We start from the raw sequence: 19,347 nt of genomic DNA, 5'->3' as shown, positions 1-19,347 counted from the left end.
ACTCTGCCATCTTCCTCAGGGCAATTCCTCTCCACTCAGAGAAGCAGCCAAATACTCTGTGTAAAATGAATTTGGTGACCCTTGGGAAGGACTTTGCTGCCATTCCGAGCTGTGATCTCGGCTCCCCACAATGGGGGTTACAAGTAAATCCCTAAAAAGGGAAAACTCAGACCAAGACAGCGTGGTTTTACCCTGTTTGGTGTTAAGATGGAGCAGTTCTACCCTTTTTACTTTTCATGGGCCCCTTCTCTCACCAGCAAGTTCGTTTCTCTTATATGTCAGAAAGTGACCCACATCATCTTCCAGGGAGGTGGACAGAGCTGTCACAGGGAGGAAACACTGCAAAATCCTGGAGGCCACAAACAGCCACCAGCACGTTGGCAACGAGGAGCAGAGCAGCAGTAACAGAGCACGGGACTTCCCGGCAGAGCCTGGTGGGATGGTGGTCACAGGTCTGGGTGTTTGCAGCCGTGGGACAGGCTGTGTCACCCCAAGGGGCTGACAGTGACAGGTCTGGGTGTCTGCAGCCGTGGGACAGGCTGTGTCACCCCAAGGGGCTGACAGTGACAGGTCCGGGTGTCTGCAGCCGTGGGACAGGCTGTGTCACCCCAAGGGGCTGACAGTGACAGGTCCGGGTGTCTGCAGCCGTGGGACAGGCTGTGTCACCCCAAGGGGCTGACAGTGACAGGTCTGGGTGTCTGCAGCCGTGGGACAGGCTGTGTCACCCCAAGGGGCTGACAGTGACAGGTCCGGGTGTCTGCAGCCGTGGGACAGGCTGTGTCACCCCAGGGGGCTGACAGTGACACGTACGGGTGTCTGCAGCCGTGGGACAGGCTGTGTCACCCCAAAGGGGCTGAGAGCCCAGGGCACCCTGCCCAGCTGGCTGCCTGGCCACTGCTCTCCCCCTCCCCGAGCACACTCCAGCAGGTGGCACTCAGAGCATCTTTAATGTCCAAAAATGTGTTTCTGTTCTGAAACAGGAGGGTGAGAGCCATTTCATAAACACCCATTTCATACACACCCATTTCATAAACAGCCCTAAACCAGGGGGGAGCTAGGAACTGATTAATGGATGAGATGTTTCCTCAAGCAAAGCCTGAGGCTGAAGAAGGGAGAAGGCAGAAGGTGACCTCACACAGCAAGGCAAGTCCTTCTGCTTCCCAGCATCTGATCTGCTCAGTTGTTACCCGACTCATTTGACCAGGATCACCAGATCTTTACACCAGAGGGTTCAGGTCCCTTTTGGGATGGGGGGAGCAGAGAGGCCCAGGCACAGGCATCTCCTTTGCACTCCCTGGTCTCCTCCCTGCTCCTGGCTCTCTCCAGGGGCATTTTGGCACCAGATCCTGAAGGTTTCTTTAAAAAAAAAATAAATAAAATCTGTCCACCCTTTCCAGGCACTACAAGCCACAGCTGGCCAGGCTCAGCTGACAATGAGTAGTTTGGGCTAAAGATACAAGCTCGGGCAAAAGATGTTCCCAAACCTCACTGAGACTTTCTGAGACTCTCCCATGCCAGCGCAGCCTGGCACGGAGCTGCAGGAGAAGCACTCGCAGCTGGCAGGACTTTGCACCCAGTGAAGTGAGATGCTGGGAGAGGAAAGCACCTTTAACTGCCAAGAGATAAGGAACTACTTAATTATGCAGTTTCAACAGGGCAAATTAGTCTCCGTTTAGAAAGTGCAAAGGGTATTGCCTCCCTTTCCTGCAACCCTACACACATTTCCCGGCAAGGAGGAAAGGTCCTCAGCAAATTCAGATCAGCCTGTGCTTTCATGGTGGTAAAACCAGGAGATCCCGTCCCAGGCTTTTCTAAATGAAGAATATTACCCTTAAGAACCAGCATTAAAGCACTATCCTCCACCTAGGCACGATGCAGTTCTGCTACATGCAGTACAGAAGACTGAAAACTCTGAACTGAATTGTAAAATACAATCCTGGTTTCACAACGAGAACCAAGACTTGTTTGCTGCCCCTGGAGTTATCGTGGGATGTGGAAACTATTCTCTATCGCAGGAATGCAGGAATTCCATACTCCTCCCACAGCACACATGCTGCTGGCAGTTTTCTTGTTGCAAGACACAGGAAAAGTGGTCTCAGGACTTGGTAAAGCCTTTGCTTGGTACCTCCCGGGTTTTGGTATGTGCCTGCTGGGAGAACCCAGCTCTCTCCCACCCTCTGGGAAGGCCACACGTGCAAGATACATCACAAGAAAAGCGACCATCACATTTTGATGGTGGTTCTGAACTGTAGCAGTGTTAAAAGAAAAAAAAAAAAAACCAAACAACCCACAAAACGTCCAATACACAGCCTTGAGGTGTGTGTTACCAACACCCTAGTGAGAGCCTATGGGATGAGCACTGCAAAGCACAATTTTTTCATTTAACACTTGTGAAAGATGCTGATGCAGCCAGCGGCTGCTCCCTCCACAGCTCACCTGAGTGGGGGAACGGGACTAGAACGTGAGAGTCACTGTCCATGCCCTTCCCAAACCCCACGGTACGGGAGCACAGGCACCCGAACGCTGGGAATGTTTTGTCCTGTTCCCCTAAGACATGAAAAATATTTCAAGGAGCATTTTTCCCCAGCTCTGTCCATGCGCAGACGCCAGGGCTCCTCTTCTGGTGCTGCTGCACCAAAGGAGTGACCCCCCAACTCCCCCCCGGGCCCGGTGAGGGTGCAGAGCCATTGCCTCCCCCTCGCTGTAAGCAGACACTGCGGATTCCCGATCTGTAACCAGACCGGCCCGAGCCGTCCCCTTAAACACACCGCCCTGATGGCGAGGAAATCAATACCAGCCCATCTCACAGTGCTTACAGGAGCACAAAAAGATTGTGTTCACAGTCTGGTTTGGTATTTCCAGAGCCGCGCCAGCAGCTCTGCCAAGATCGAGGTTTCAAGTACAAATGAGGGGTAACCACCCCCATTTGCCATACCCAAAGGGGTGACATTTCCCGGCAGCACCCTCCAGGGCTGGCAAGGGAAGGAGCTGGATTTCACGCTGCAGTTGGGAAACCCTTTCTGCCTCAGAGCATCACACAGAATGAGAATCACAGAATCACTCAGGTTGGAAAAGCCCCTCGGGATCAGCGAGTCCAACCATCAGCCCGACTCTAGAAAGTTCTCCCCTACCCCACATCCCCCCACAGCTCACCCAAACGGCCCTTAAACACCCCCAGGGATGGGGACTCCCCCCTCCCTGGGCAGCCTGTTCCACTCTCGGACCACTCTTGCTGGGAAACATTTTCTCCTCCTGCCCAGCCTGACCCTCCCCTGTGGCAGTTTCCAGCCGTTCCCTCTTGTCCTGTCCCTGATCCCCTGGGAGCAGAGCCCAGCCCCAGCCTCTCTGCAGTGTCCTGTCAGGAGCTGCAGAGTGAGGCATCCTTGCAGTGCCATCAGCTGGAGTTCCTGGAGGCAATACCCCTGCCTCCCTCCTCCGAGGCACATGCTGAGCAGCTTTTCCTAAGGGGGAAGGAGAAGGGCTCTTCTCTCGAACAGCTGGGACCATCCTGCCCGGACCATCCCCAGCCCTGCCACAGCAGCCAGGGGGAAATAAGTTATTGTATTATAGCTTCACCTGGAACTATAGAAGGAATTGACTGCTTTTGTCCAAACTAGGCCTCAGCTTTCAAATAAAGCTGAGACTTGTAAAGCTGCAGATTGAGAGAGGCTGCTTGTGCGTGCAGGGAACGTCCCGGGTTGGCACCTGAGCCAACGACCCCCCAGCCAACCCAGCCAAGGGGACTCACAGCTCCCAGGGCGGCATGCTCCAGAGACCCAAGCCCACTTTGACCCCTTCAAAAATCAAATGTGTAAGTTCTTTAGTTTGAGCTCTTTGGGGTCCTCTTTGGTGCCACCCTCTGCTGCTGTCCCTGGCACAGAGGGAGCTGCCACCACCCATCCCCTGCGGCCGGTCTCCATCCACATTCCCCTCAACCAGAGAGAGGAGCCTGTGACTCCTCCATCCCGCCGGGGAAGCACCCGTGGAGCTCTGGCCTTGCTCACGCTTCCTCCTGGGTCCACAAAGATCCTGACTTCAGCGATCCCGTGCCCTCTGCCCCCAGCTCAGGCAGCCGGGAGAAGCCTGGCCGAGGAGGGGCTGGCAGGAGGACCCCTCCGCGCTTTGCTGCAGGCATAGCAACTCCTTTAACCGATGGGGAGCTGGATGACACAGGTTTCCTCCAGGTAGAGCATACAGTAAAAGAACTTTTTCCTTTTTTTTTTTTTTTTTTTTTTGCCCCCCATTAAACGAGGCTTTCTGGAGGCAGAGCTTGAGGCAGTTCCTATTAACCCACGAGGGGGATGGAAATGGAAGAGCAGAAACCGGAGCAGTTCTGAAGGGTGGGCGCGGTGCGTGAGGGCTGTTTGAGTGCTGCTCGCCAGCTCTGCAGACTCTGCTGCATTCCTCGAGTCCTGTAAACTGACCCCTCTTCAATTATTCATTAGAGTCTGCAGCTCATCAGAGACTCTACTCCTCAAACAGGCATTTATTTGTGGTGTTTTTTTTTTTTTTTAAGAGCTCAGAAGCTTGCTGTTAACCATAACCCAGCCTTGCCAAGGACGAAGAGCGAACGCTCTGGCAGGAACAAGCCAGGCAGCTGTCAGGCATCACATTAAAAACAAACCCACTTGATTACTTCAACTGACAAGACGGAGCAGCCAGTTTAAACTAAGAGCTTTACCACTGACAGGCTGAAAAAGCGGAACGTTAAGTTAAGAGGCAATAGCTGCAGCCCAGTCCCCGCGGCGCAGAGGGGAAGGCAGATTTCCAGGCAGCACTGTGCAGTGCTCGAGATGTTCTGCTCCTGCCAGGTTCTCCCAGGTCCTGCCCAGCCCTGGGGGACCAAACTGGCCGGAGCACTCTTGACTGCGTGGCTGGAAGCAGCAGCAGAGGGGCAGTGGGCAGAGAAGGGCTTTGCTGCGGTACCTGTCTCTTCCCACGTTTGATGGCTTTCCAGTTCTTGGAGAAAACAGCAGCAGCTGTGCAAAGACGCCAGGCCCATTTCAAAGCAGAGCATTTTACCTGTTTATTTTAAAACCTGTCATGTTAAGAGGCCACGATTAGTGTGGTGCCCAATACTGATGAGGATCACGTCACTTGGACGTGTCTTCTGCCCCGCACTCAGCCTGGAGCTGGAGCTCATGTGGGATGCTGGCACCACGCAGCCGACGTGACCAGAGCCTGGACACCGGGTGGGCACACAGGACTTGCCCTTTGGTGGCCAGCAGGTCTCCGATGACTCTTTTTCTTCCACTGTGAAGAGAAGGTGCTTCAAGTTTCCCCCCTGACCATCTCCTTAGTGATGCAGCTTCAGAGACGGGACAACTTGTCAGTGGATGTTCTGCCAGTGCAAAATCTGGGTGCACGAGGGAGATGTCCTGCTGGAATTCAGAGCTGTGAGCAAGCGCTAATGCAATCTGCCATGATGGAGCAGCACAAAGCCTTCCTCTCTTACATCCTACTGGAGGAGCATGAAGAATTAATTCCCAGTTCATGACTGGAGGTCAGAGCAGGATCCCTGAAGTCCAGCCTGCAGGAAAGCTGCTCCACATACATCCAGTTTGCAGGCAGGAGTGAAGCGCTGGGCTCAAGAACCAGGAGGAGGGGCAGGAGGAGTGTAGCAAAACCAAGAACCAGTCTTATTTCTAGCAGCAGCTGGCTGCTACTGAACCACCCAGAGGTAGATGGCCACAACCCTGCTTCCTCCAACTCATCCCAAAGAATTACAACTCAGAGCAGTGACCACAACTGTACTTGGTCATCGCTGGAGCGTTATAGCAGGGTGTTTCACCCAGAACAACGCAAACTGAGGTTAACGCTGGTGATGCAGGTGTTTCTCTGCCCAGAAGTGTCCATGCCCAGGGTTCCTGCCTATAGCTTCCCTCGCTGAAGGCGCTGCAGGGAAGGACCTTTCTGTGAGCTTTACCTACTCAGGACACGAGGTTAAATCAGCAGGAGCTAAACAGATCCGGGGGAGAGCCACGTCTTCTCCTTCACATCATTCCCACTACAGTTTGCTGCCTAACAGCAAGGCTCAGCCTGAGCAGGTGGGGTGCATGAGGCAGAGCAAAGCCCTCGCTCTGGTCTCAAAGGTCTCTTTTATGCAGAGAGCAGAGCCGAGCTGGAAGAGGTTACTTATTCACTTCCCCACGTCTCCTTGCGCACTGTGATTATCACCCAAGAACAAGCTGATCAGCACTCCCAGCCTGCGCCAGCGTTACCTCCAGAGAAAGAGTGGGCACACTCAGCGCTGCAAATCTACTCCTCTGCTCTTCATTATGAAGTGATTTCACTAATTGGGTGTTGTACTTTCATGCATAATTCCTCACACTTGGCACCTTCAGGGAGCACAAGCTCACCCCTCAGCCAAGCTGGCTGCAGAGCAGGTTGTAAAACCCCAATTATGAGAGGTTCCATTTTTCCACTGAATTCAAGCCCTCTGCTGCCGTTCCCCAGCTGAACAAGGACCAATCTTCAGCCTACCTGACAATTAAAATCTAAAGAAAATAGGAGAGAATGAGGTTTAGTACCAAGGGACCAACGCACAGTGCTGCTGATTAGCCCCTGGGGCAGAGCAGTTTTTGAGAGCAAAGCAAGAGACCTCCCTGTTTTGCTCTTGCACAGAGACGCAGCTGAGGTTAACCCATGGTTGTGGCAGCAGATGCTTCTCTCGGTCTCAGCCCAGGCTGTGTCAAAGAAAACAGAACAGGAGGAAAGCAGCCCCTGAGCTCTCTGCAGAGGGTGTCAGGGCATCAGCCCTGCTCCTCTCCCAGCAACACGAATGTGAAAGAGGAGCTCTTCGGTTCAACAACCCGCAGACATCACACTGAAACCCTGCACCAACTGCACTGCTGCTGTCCTAAAGCCAACATCAAATTTAAACAGGGTCAGACGCCACGGCCAAAGAGGAGAGGGGAAAAAAAAAAAAAAAGCCATCCTTGTACCTGTCTCTGCCAAAGGCTCCTGTTCGGTGCAGTGTTTGGTTTTAAGGATGTGGCCAGGGCTGCCTGGCAGATTGCAAACTCTTACAGCAGGGACAGGCTGGAAGCACCCAGACAAGCAAGGATCTGGGTATGAGCAATCTAGGATTGTGTTCGTTGTCAAGAGAGACCTAGGCTTGGAATTCTTATGGCCTAATGCTGTTGGGGTGGCCCTGACTGCAGACCCAGGCTCCTTTCCCTGCGACCACGCAATGGGAGGCAGGTGCTCCAGGCAGCTCTCTCCCCAGCCTGCAGGACCTTGCAGGCATTTCCAAGGTACCCAGATAAACACACCAAGGTACGATGCTTGCAGGGACTTGTGTACCACAATTGTTCTTGAAAGGTGGGAATCCACAAGAAGTTGTGCAATGCACCAGCTGTCCTCAGTAGGAAGTTGAGTTGGAGCTACAGAGGCAGCTAGAAAGTACCAGATCCCTGCCAGCCTGGCCTAAAACACCCCTCGGTACCTCTGCAGAGACCATTTCATCCCATTTCATGCCCACAGACCCTGATGTGCCCCAAAAGCAGGTGAGATGATGTCGGAGGCATTCGACTGCATCCGTCTCGCTACTGACTGCGAAGTTCCCAACTCTTTTGAGGAACTCCTGGATTTCCTCCTTTGCAAAGTGTCTTTGGTTATTGCCCAGGCAAATAACGATTGTACTTCTGGCAGCATCCTACTTACGGGGACAGGGGAAGGGAGGGCACTTCTGCGTGGGTGTTGAGTAATCGCCGCTGTCGCTGCTAGAAGCTATTTTTAGAAGAGATCACAGAATGAGCTGCAAAAGGATAGCAAGTACAAACCTAGAATAAAGGTGCCTCTTCCCCTTACAGCTCTCCACACACAGCTAGAAGGACAACTGAGCAACCTTCAGCTTGAGAAGAGCCAACCTCAGATGTTTAGGGCCGCTTACTTCTCCTTCCTTAGTCCTTGTTGTAGGTAGAGCCAGTGCCAGAACCCGCTGCTGACATCTCCCCCCAAAATGACAGAAAAACACACAAATATTCAGTGCGCTGCCTGCTTCCCCCCTCCGCAGCATCCCAGCTGGTTCCGAGTGCCAGAGTTTACCCTGAAGTTCAAGGTATGTGTTTATAGGAGGGATTGCATTTGTCTGTGCTGGTAGGAAATGTACCTTGGACAAACTTGGAAAACACAATGAGGTTATTTCAGGAGCACGTAGCAGGGCTTCACGTGTTCAAAAGTTACCGAAAATGGGATTGTCAGACACCACTCACAGGCATTTTGGCCACAGTGCCTCAGAAATGTGGAAAGCAGGACACTTGAAGGTAGCACAGGGCCCTTGTGTCTTCCCTGCTGTGGGGGGTTGGACAACTTGCCCGCTGCCCCGCTCCAGCCCCCGCTGTGACAGGGACTTCACCTCCCCGTCCCACTGAGGGACAGACACAGAGCAGCAAAGAGAACTCCAAGTGCCTTTTTGGCCTCTATCGCATGATCTTTCTCTGGGGCTGCATCTACAGATGGAATCCAGCCAGGGTTTGTCCCAGTAATGTCCTTCAAAGAAAAAAAAATCTTCAATTATTTTTAAAGCAACGTCCTTCAGCGGCTTTTTTTTTTTTTTTTTTGGGGGGTGGGGGTGGGCAGTTTTGCCAAGTGTTTGAAGATGAAAGAGGCAAAGTCTCAAGTCTTAGAAACCCAGCTGGAATTCAACCAGAAGAGACAGTTTGTTGTTTTTTTTTTCCCCATGCCAGAGATGCAGGCACAGTGAAGAACTGTAAAACCACTATTCTCAGGGGAGGGGAGGGAAGTGCACAGACTCACGCCAGATTTCTTGCAGGCCATTGGAAAAGTGCCAGTCCAGCAACTGGGACAGAAATGCAGAAAAGGTAGGTGAGATGTAACAGCAATGCTAGAAGTCCAGATAGGCTCCTGGCAAAGAACTGCTTGAAAAGTAGACAATTGGGTTTTAGGTTTAAATTTCTTTTACTAAAAACACGACGGTAACCAACTGGAAAAACAATACAATCAGCCCCCATGGGACGATGATAAGAGAGAGATCTAGCACGGACGATGATTCAGAGAGAGAAACTCCTACAGGGCACTCGTGAGGGTAAGGCACAGGACAAACTCTTGACAACCCGTTCGACAAGGTCTCCCAAGCCAAATCAAACATGTTGTGTCATTTTTCATGGTTACCGCAAGTATGTATCAGAAAAGGAAATCCTGAAAGGCTAATGATTTCAAGATACTGAAACGGCCCTGCACGGAGAAGTATGGGCACGATTAGGAAATACCCACACTAACAACATCAGTCCTTGTACCTGGAGAGGGCTCACATCTGAGAAATCAAGTCCTTCAACATCACCATGTTCATGTGTGGAGCAGGAAGAGCTTTAGGGGTCTGAAGAAGGTCTAGCAGATTAAAAATCTTGCCCAAAACATGGAAGACAGCAGCTCAGTTCCCTCAGCCATTCCCAGCTGATGTTAATGGGGACGCAGAGGGTGACTTGACAGAAGCGGAGTTTCTCCCAGCCCCACCAAAACAAGAGAATAAACAGATACCAGGCGCTCAGCAAGGGCAGCTGTGCCAAAACCATCAAATACTCTAGTATTTCTCATCCCGTCTGACAAGATCACAAGATACAGAAAGGTGTAAACACAGCACTGAAACCCCAGGGATTCAGTGCACTGGACTGAGGCAGCCCTTCGGGAAACTTTCCAGATATGTTTGGATGACCAAAGGAACAGAAAGAAAAAGGCTTTATCTCTTCTCTTCCCCTATTCCAGTCCTTTACACTCGCACATGTGCTCAACCCGATTACAAAGCAGCAGCTTACGGGATTTAAAAATAGCCGTCCCCAACCCATTCACCGAGTCAGCTCACGCCCCCCACGCAGCTCGGAGGGATGACTTTAAGATGTAACCCCGGAGCATTTTTACCTTGGATGGAGGATTCCCACCTTCTTCTGGAGCAGCCTGCCCATTCTGCAAAGGAAGAGAACCTGCCATTAGCACACGCCAGGCACGGGACCGCTCCTCACACGCCCTTACAAAGGCTTTGGGAGCCCTTCATGCAGGACAAATAGGGGAGGAGGCTGCTTTCAGACACGGTACCAGTCGGTTGAACACTCCCCATACACCAAGGAGACACTTTCTGCCAAGGAAAAAAAAAAACCTTGCTTCAAAAAGTCTTGTGTTCAAAGACTCTCCGCACTCCCTGCAGCTGAAATTAGGGCTCCTTACACACCGACCATGGCTTGTGGGGTGACCCCAGCACCCCTCAGGCGTGGATCCCCCAGGGCGCTGGGTACAGGAGTCCCACCCTCAGCAGAACGTGCTGCAGACACAGCCCTGTGTTTGCACCATCCCCACTGGGACTACGGGAAGGAGCGAGCAGGGGAGATGGGGTGAAGCCGGGAAAGCGGCGCTGGCGCGCAGTTAACAGCCATTTGCCATGACGTTGGCTTTCATATGAACATTTATCAGTTATTTATTACCCTATCACAGCTGATAGGAAATCTGCAGCACCTGCTTGGCCCCAGGCCACCTCTGGCCTGCAATCCAGGTTCTGCTGCTGGAGCCCTGTACAAAGTCACAGCGGGTGACCTGAACTGCCTGGAGTCGCGTCAGCCGGTCACACTCGGCGCTGAACCAAAGGTGGATCAGGTTCAGCACAGCACCGTGCCTGGAGAAGCCAGCAGGAGCAGAAGTGGGTGGGATTTAATTAGACATAGATATCCAGAGCAGGATAAGCATGTACAAAAGGTTTTCTGCAGACTGTGGAGAAAAACAAGGGCAAGGAGATTTTGCTTTGACATCTATTTGCGCTACAGTCTCAGGCTCCAAAAACCATAGAATTCTTTCTTGGAAAGAACAAGGTGAATTTATTCACTCCTTTTCAGCTTTATAGTCCAAGAGAAGGGGTGCAATGAAACTGTATTTCAGCTGCAGATTTTTAGTCTAACACCTGCGTTTTAGAGCCTTTCAGGAATCTAACAGAAACAAAGCTAGCTCCTTCCCTGGAGAAGCAAGGGGACATCAACCTGACATCTGTCTTAGGACTACACCATCCGCTTCTCTCCCTTGGGCCAAATTTAACTTACTTCCTTTTAATACAAAGCAAAACTTGCAATTGTTGATCTTGAGAGAGAGCTTTGGGGCCGCTGAGAAAACCTCCCTCTAATGCTGTGCTCTCTTGTACAACACTCACTGGTGCTTCCAGGTTCCCACTCTTCTGCTTCCCATAGGAGGTCACCAGTGCTGGGTTGAAACCTCTTGGCTCCCTGCTTGTGGCCAGCTCACCATCAAAGGTGTAATGCTAAAGAGCTAAATTTAAGCACAGGTTTAGCTTTTGGATACTTCAAATCCACAGACATTAATCCAGAGTCTCCATATATCTTTCTATTTAGGTCTCTCCACTCCCACCCCAGCCTGTGCTGCCTGCAGCACCTCATGGAACACCTCAGTCCCACCACGACGTGCAGTACCCCCACACCAGCTGGGGAGACCACCTGTGTCTTGGCTTGACACTGGCCCTACAATCTTTACATTTACAGAGATCCGCTCTGAGCTCCGTAACTCACCTTAGCATCAACTTAAACTGGGCTTAAGTTCCAAAGTATTTTCAGCCAATGACTGAAAAAACCAATAGCACTACCACGCAAGCTGAGCTCTTCCAGAGGAACGTTGCCCCGATGTTTACACGGGGCTCTTGGTGCCATTAGCACCAAGAATAGCTAAGAAGTGAAGTAAGATTCTGTGTTTATGCAGAGCCTCCACAAAGAGGGGGGAGACACCGCGCTCAAGATAGCCAGGCTTGGAAACATCCGTATGTTTAGCAGCTCAGCTGTCACCGATCAACAATTCGTAACTCGCTGCTAATCAGAACCATAGCTTGGGGAGGGCTGTTGATGGCTAAACCAGCTTAAGAAGTAGAATTTCCGTGTCAGACAGAGGCAGATAGTGCCTGGCTCATGGTGTGGAGAACAGATCTACAAGGCATGTGTCAGGAGAGGGGTGAGTTGATACATGGGACAAGGTCTTTTACTCTCCTGGGAAGACCAGGATGTAGCAAGTGAGCACAGGGTCTGTCCAACCCTTTGGCTTCAAGGATAAGGTAGGAGACACCAGGTGCCACCTCTGGACTTGCCAGACTTTTTCGTCAGCTCCCTGTCCTGAAGAACACTTGTCCTACACACTGCTGTTGACAGAAATCCATCCTATGTGGCAACGGAAGGGATGTGGAAAGAGCGAGCACAGTGTCCATGCCAGGGAGGTTTCCTGGGCATGTAGGTCTTAGAGGAATGAAGCTCCTGATGAAATAGTCCCTTTCTCAAGCTGACATAAGGCAGATGTGTAAGGAGAGAATTGCAGTATTTAGGGCCAAGTGCTTTCCTTCCACACCAGAGCAAACCCAGGCCTTATTCCCTCATACAGAATTCAAGAGCCGTTTCTAAGTGTCCAAGATGGAAACGCACTCCCAGCTACAAACTCATCCCTCCCCGAGATAAAATACGGCCGTTCCACCGCGTCGTAAGCAGAGCTGAAATAATTTGTGAGTTCCTGGGTTTGACATCCGTCTCTTTATTTCTGCACTCCCCCTGCATACCACGCACAGCGTGTCAGCAAGTGCACGCGCGTTTGCCTCCGTGCCAGATACCCTCTTACAGCACGTTCTGGGGGTTGGAAAAAGCCTCCTGAACATCTTGCTCTGAGAGCAACCCTGAAGATCTCCCCACAGGCAGTAGCCAGGCAACACCTGCTGCAAGAGGGAGGCACAGCTCCTTCCCTTGGGTGCCCAGGGCAGCAAGGAGCTGATGAACGCTGGTGGCACCAAGATGGCAGCGGCATGAGCCTCACTGGTGGCCAGCAGCCTGTCCCTGCAGCCTTCCAGCCAGCATTGCTCTGGGGCGAGCAGAAACGGGGATTACAAAGCTGATCTGATGGGCACGCGGAGCAGCAGCCTGGCAGCGAGGGCATCTCTGGGCAAGCAGCAGCTAAAGCTGCCCAGGAGGGAACGCAAAAAGCCCTTCTGCACACACGCTGCTCTAATCACTTTTCTTCATAGCACGCAGGAAAGCGTACCCAAAACAAGTGCATTCAGTCACGCAACTGCCAGCCTGGCTGAACTTGGGGAGATATTTATCTTGGGACATCTTGCATTTTAAATCCCTTTAATTCCACATAATCCGCAGCACAGGGAGCAATTTACAGAACAGGCCGGGGCTGCTCTGAAACCAGGACGAGTCGCACCCCTGGCAGGACTGTGCCCGCTCCTGCTGCCACGAAGGGCTGCGCTCGATCGTCAGCACCATCAGCACAAGTCATCCCGGATTATCGACAGCTCTGCCTGGAAAAGCAGCCTGCTGCTATTTCTGGACCTCTAGGCTTGGACTAGTCGCTTCTGAGATGCCCACAGACCACACAACAAGGGTAGCAGGTACCCAGAGATGCTCCTTCACCCAACTTTGATGAAGGCATGGGGGAAGAAACCCTTCACCCCAGAGCTTCTGCTAGTTTGACACAAGAACGAGGCATTTTATTGTTGCTATTAAGTGGAATTTCTAGATCTTGCCTTTTGCTGTTCAGAGAAAGGAAATGATTCTGCAAAAATAAAAGATCTCCAAAAGAACTCAGGTAGCTCAAACAGACCGAGGACTCTATGCACAAGGCGTATCAGAGACGACAGGCTTCCTCCCCTATCTTTTGATCATTGCTTTATGCATTGTTCAGCTAAGATGCTTGAAAAAGATAGTTATTCATGAATAGCTCCTGCTCAATAAAGGATGATACACATATACAAGGAAAAATAATTAGCTTGAAGTGGTTGGGTTTGGCGTAATCCCACGTCAGTTGTGTTGCTGTACGTTTGTGTAATGAGACAAGAGTTTAAAAGAAAAGCATAGCCCCGATGACAGTATCCATCGCTATGGTGATGAAGTCATTCAGCTCCACTCTATCGCTTGTACTCTGCCCCAGCCAGGTTTTTCTACTACATAAGCAATATTCTGAATAGTATAAGCAGCAGAGAGAACAGGGAGGAAAAAAATAAAAAGGAAAAAGTGTTATGAAGCTAGCTCAGTCCCCAGGATGGAGGGAGTGGCCTCCTGCAAGTTCAAGCTCCCGCTGCCACCCGCTCCTCCGTGTCTCCCCGGCACGGCTCCAGGATGTGCTCCAGCGGGCTGGGACGAGGGGCAGCAGCCGTGCCCTGTCCCCAGCAGCACATGGCCAACCCCCCCAGAACGCAGTGCAAAAACCCCAAACCCCTTAACAACGGGACTGATGCCTCCGCCGGTGTGGTGACAGCACCGCTGCTCCGTGACTCAGAAAGCAAAGGTTGGAGGAAGCCGGTTTCTAACCTGGATGGCAGCGATCCCAGGGCAATTTACGTAACTGGTGTTCCAGAAAAGTCTCCCCGGTTCCTCAGTGGTGCCACCTTGCCCAGGAGAGGTGAAAACTTTCTCCTCGGGCCCCTACGCTTGGTGATTTTAGCCTCAAGGTGCAAAACTGCCCCCAAGCCCAAGTCCTTTTTCCACCGCTTGCAGATACACTGATGGAGCTCAGGGAACCCTCTGACACCCGGCCCAGGCGATGGCAGCCAGGTCGGGAGGTGAAGAACATCTGTATCATTTTCCTCACTGGAATCAAGTGCACGTACTTGCTCACCTTAAAACTAAAGGAGGTAAATTGCTGATGTCCTACTTGTGATCCTGAGATGCAAAAAGACTGATCTGCAGAAATATCACCTGCGAGCTGCTCCTGACCCTGACCTAGAGCTCTGGCCAAGGTGAGATGGGGGAAGGGGGCGGCTCAGAAACCAGAGGCAGGCCCTCCAGTTTCAGTTTGCATTTAACACCCCCGTTATTAACGCGATAGAGAAAACAGTCCTTGGTGCTGCCGTGATCCTCACAGCTGACTCGGGCTGACAAACACTGGACCCCCCCGGCCGTTTCCGCTCAGAAGAGATCCCGTGATGCTGACACAGCGCCTGCCTGGCACCTGGGAGACCTGGGATTAAGTAGTAAAGGAATGTCGCCCACGGCATTCACCGCCCTGGGCACTGGCATTAGTTTCCTCCCATTATGAGTCTAGCTGCGTTTTCTGGCTTTTCAGGCTATCTTCCTACCGAGGCAGAGAGAAACCACAAATACAAAGCCCCGTCTCCCCGCAGTAACCCACACCCCAGCTCTGGGCGTGCGACGTGGTGTCAGGAATCGCCGCTGAGTCGCTGCAGGGCTTCTTCCCTCCTCTCCCACCTCTGAGCCCAAACCCACCCTCGTGGCTCAAGCGATGCTTCAGATGCTCCCAGCCCAGCCCAGCCCACCTTCGTGCCAGGTGCTCAGCACCCACGGGCCCTCGGCACCGCACCCCACGGGCACGGCAGGGGGGTCTCTAGGAGAAGCCGTGCCCGCAGGTGGCCGGTGAAGATGAGGCGACCTCCCCTCGGATGGCCAGCAGACCCCTGCCACCGCTGCAGCCGTGGGGAAACGCTGTCTCCACTCAAAGCTGAGATTTCTTAAGAGGCAATTTTAAACAGGAATGAGCAAATCTGACCCGTTAAGCATCGCGAGGGCCCTAAGTGTGATAGAGGAGCGTGACGGCATCAAATCCACCCAAAACGATGGGAAAGCACCAAGGTCTGAGTAGATACCTGGGATAACCCCCCCCTCACCCCTCCAGATTCTCCAGGAGAGCCACTAGTTCCAGTTTGGATGAGAAGATGCTTAACTAAAGAGTGCAAGGGCACGGTGCCTCAGCTGGGTGAAAACTGCCACAAGCTGTCCCCTTTATTCTGAAATGGCTGCAGCTGCGGCCAGATGCCGCGCACCGTCCTGCACATCTGGCTGGGAGGTTTTAAGGAGAAGGAAAAGAGCAAAGCGGGAGGGAAGAGCAGACATCCAGCAAAGTGCCACAGGACTGCCATTGGAGTTTGAAACACGGGCCCGTGAGAGCAGCTGGGGCTGGGGAGGCGGGTGGCAAGGAAGCCTGCAGGAGAACGACCCCAAATCCCAGATATTTATTCCCGGGGCCTTCAGTGGGGACTGTTCTTCCTCCTGCCTGGAAGGAGGCTGGGGAGCGTGCTGCTCACGCTCCCCGAATAAAACCAAAGCTGGGAAGGGCAGCAGCGGGGCCAGGAAACCCCCGGAGCCCCGGGCAGCGCCCGGCTGCGACCCCCCCGGGCCACCAAACCACCCCCCCGCCGGTCGGGGCGGGGGTGACGGCAGCACCCCCCAGCCGGGAGGATCCCGCCGGGCTGAGGAGGTTGAAGTAGGGGCTGGGGGGAGCGAGGGGGGGGAGGCCGGGCCGGGCGCTCCTTTGTTCGGCAGAAATTCCCCCCGCACCCCCGCGGGACCGGAACGGAGCCCCCCCCCCACACATCCCCCCCCCGCCACCGGGAAGGGCCGGTGCCGCGCTCACCTCCGTGTCCAGATGCACCAGCTCCATGTTGGGCCAGGGCTCGGCCAACTGGGCGAGCGGCATCCTGCCGGCGAGCGGCCCCGCGGGGGCTCGGCGGGGCTGGGAGCGGCGGCGGCGGCGCTGGGCACCGGCTCCCCGGGCCGGGCCGGGCCGGGCGCGGCGGGGCGGAGCGGGGCGGAGCGGGGCGGAGCGGGGCGGAGCGGGGCGGAGCGGCTCCTCCCGCCGAGCCGCGGGGCGGGAGCGGGCTCGGCCCCGAGGGTCTCCCCGGGGAAGCCGGGAGAAGCGGGGCGCTGCGGGATGGTTCCAGCCGGAGGCACCGAGCGACCCCGATCATCGCAACGTGCGGCGGGTTGACGAAGGGACAAAGGCGGCGAGGGCGGCACGGAGGGCACAGGCAGCCTTCGGCGGGCGTGAACGGGACCCTAAAGATCATCCAGTCCCACCCCCCTGCCCTGGGCAGGGCCACTTTCCACGAGCCCAGGTTGCCCAGAGCCTCAGTGACAAACCCTCCGTGAGCCCCGTCAGCTGCGCCCTGCCCTGGGCATCTCGTCCTGATAAATTTTTGGCTGCAAACGGAGTTTAAAACGACTGGGAGGGTTCTGCTCGCTCCTCGCGAGGTGAGAGGGACAGTCAGTGCCTGCTCGTGTCTAGCAAGTCAATCCTCAAGGCACCGAGAACACCTCGACACCAAACATCTTCCAAAAATACACAGCACCGAGCGGCCCCGCTCTTCTGTGCCTTGGAAAGATTTATTTTTTTTTTTTCCCTCGAGGAACGTCCAGCCGGGGTACAGGCAGTGCTGCGCAGCATCACCCAGAGAAGAGGTGGTGAGGAGAAACTCGGTGACACAATTCAGATAGTGCTGCTTAAAGCAGGAAACTGCGCTGGGAAATCCGGACTCCAAGTGTGAGATGCGCAGTGAGTCACTGCTCATCGCCGCCTGCAGTGCCCCCCTCACCCCGCCTTCCCTACAAAACATGGGAAAAAAAAAAAAAACCCACAACATTAAAAAAATATAAAAAAAACTTCCCACGGTGTTTGGAGCACCTCAGAAGAACAGTGCCTTAAGCGCAAGTGTTCATAATTCACAGCTATTCCCACCTGCTGGGCTTCGCAAATTGGAAAAAAGTTTTCTTCTACTCGCATTTTACCAAACCCCAAAGCACCTTGTTTTCATATTTCATTATAAAATTATTAGTTAAAAAAAAATTATTCTGAAAAGAATGCATCGCTAAGGGTTGACTTCATCAAGGTGTGGCTGGAAATATTTCATGAGCCTAAGTGAAAGCATATCCAGCTGGGGTTTTGCATTCTGAGGGCAGCTGTCCCAGGAAGCCGGGGCTGTACAGCCCTTAGTCCTTAAACTGTTCAGAGAGGGCAGCAAACTCCAAAAAAAGCTGAATTAGGACAGAGCCCAGCACTTCAGAAAAATCCCAGTTAATCTTTACAGCACCTGAAGCTGATCTGTAAGTCATTATCAGGACTTGTTTGTAATTTAGGCTAGAGCTATCATCTTTTTTCCATGTGGGGGAATCAAGTGTAGCAAATTCCCACGGTGACAGTGAGCCAAGCCTGGGAACTGCTGTCTTCAAGTCCTTCAAGCCCTGCTTTGTGCCATAAGTGTTGGAGCCCCAGATGAAGGCATTAAATAACACAAATCCACCCGACTGGTACTAAGTGAGGTCCTGTTATAGCCAATTAAACTCGTGTCACTGCTGGAGCAAGCTGAAACAGATCTTGTGCGGAGTTATTCATTCAGCTCCAAAGCTACCCATAATTTCCCCTTATTGCCTGGTACACGGCGTGCCGTCTGCTTACATCCATCCTCCAGCTGCTGCAACCTGCTTTAAATGGCATCAATAACGTGATGATGTCAATACCGGCACCGCGTTTACCTTCATTTGTTTGCAAAAGGCATCTCCCCTTCCTTCTGCTCCGCGAGCGTGTCGGGCCTGGGGTAGGACCGCAGAGGGGGTGAGGGTAGGACAGTGCTCTCTGCATCCTCTCTGGAAGGAGAACAAAATGAGACACTACTCGGTGCCTACTGGATGCTTTAACACCAGCCCCCAGAAATCCAGCCTCTGGATGTCACATCCTGGCGTGCTTGGAGCCTCCCAGCCGGGTGCTGAGCCCCCAGGGAGTATCGAAGCCATAATGCTGGGCACAAAGGCCCTTTTCCCATCAGGGGACTCCCCAAACGCCTCCCCACTTCCCAGGAGGGTTACCCGTGGAAGTCTGGCAGGATCAGATGCTGAGCAGTTACCTGCAGCAGCTGAGGGGATAATCTCAGCCAGGCTGGTCATTAACTCCTGGGAAATTTCTGACTCCAAGGTCATGACTGTTATCATAAACAGTAAAGAAAAAAAAAACAGAGTTAAAAATAAAATAAATCACTTTTGAAGTGTTGAAAGGTTATAGGGTGGTACAGTAACCAGTAGAAAAGCAAGTTTTCATTTTCAAGGTCACAGCGAAAGGTTAATGGGCAATATCCAGAGGAACCTTTGAAAGGCAGAGCAAGGCCTACTGCAGTTCAGAGAGGGGAGGGAGAGAGGAACTGCTGCTGCTCCTGGCCCCGGCAGGTCTATTGAGAGGCAGAAAGTCCGTCATATTTCACAGCAGAAAGACAGGCAGGCTGACCATGAACTTGACAAAAGACAGAAATTATGAAGCTTTATGGAGCAATGACTTCTTCAAGCTGGAAGAAAAAGACGGCTCTAAACCCATGGGTACCATTGCACCTAAATAAAGCTACCGAATCGTCCTGTGCACTTCTAAACCAGCAAATTAAAGGTATTGGGGAGACCAAACCCGACTTATTCTCTGCATCTCTGCAGCTACTTTTATTAAAGGCTAGAAAAGGTAGCTCTACAGTATCCTCAAAATTGTACTAACACCCCCAAAAAGCCTGAGTAATACCACAGCAATTCAGCAGCAATGCTGGGTACACAGGCTGAGAGGGCTCTTCAATCCCCAGCTCCAGGACTCGAAGCC

General features: G+C 52.8%; 1 protein-coding gene across 3 annotated transcripts in view; it reads right to left on the bottom strand.

Annotated features, from left to right (window-relative positions):
• Positions 1-16,504, bottom strand: part of RPS6KA1 (ribosomal protein S6 kinase A1) — a 42,908-nt gene extending 26,404 nt beyond the window's left edge. For all 3 annotated transcript variants that reach the window (XM_074925926.1, XM_074925925.1, XM_074925927.1), the window contains exons 1-2: positions 16,357-16,504; positions 9,880-9,924 (exon numbers count right to left, since the gene is read on the bottom strand). In XM_074925926.1, the coding sequence (XP_074782027.1) occupies positions 9,880-9,924; positions 16,357-16,419 (108 nt within the window). In that variant the 5' untranslated portion in view covers positions 16,420-16,504. The remainder of the gene's footprint in view (positions 1-9,879; positions 9,925-16,356) is intronic.
• Between the last annotated feature and the right edge of the window lie 2,843 nt (positions 16,505-19,347).

This window comes from Athene noctua, chromosome 24 (assembly GCF_965140245.1).
Source record: "Athene noctua chromosome 24, bAthNoc1.hap1.1, whole genome shotgun sequence".
NCBI classification, from domain to species: domain Eukaryota; kingdom Metazoa; phylum Chordata; class Aves; order Strigiformes; family Strigidae; genus Athene; species Athene noctua.
The sequence above is the reverse complement of the archived record's forward strand: the minus strand, read 5'-3'. Positions and strand labels throughout refer to the sequence as shown.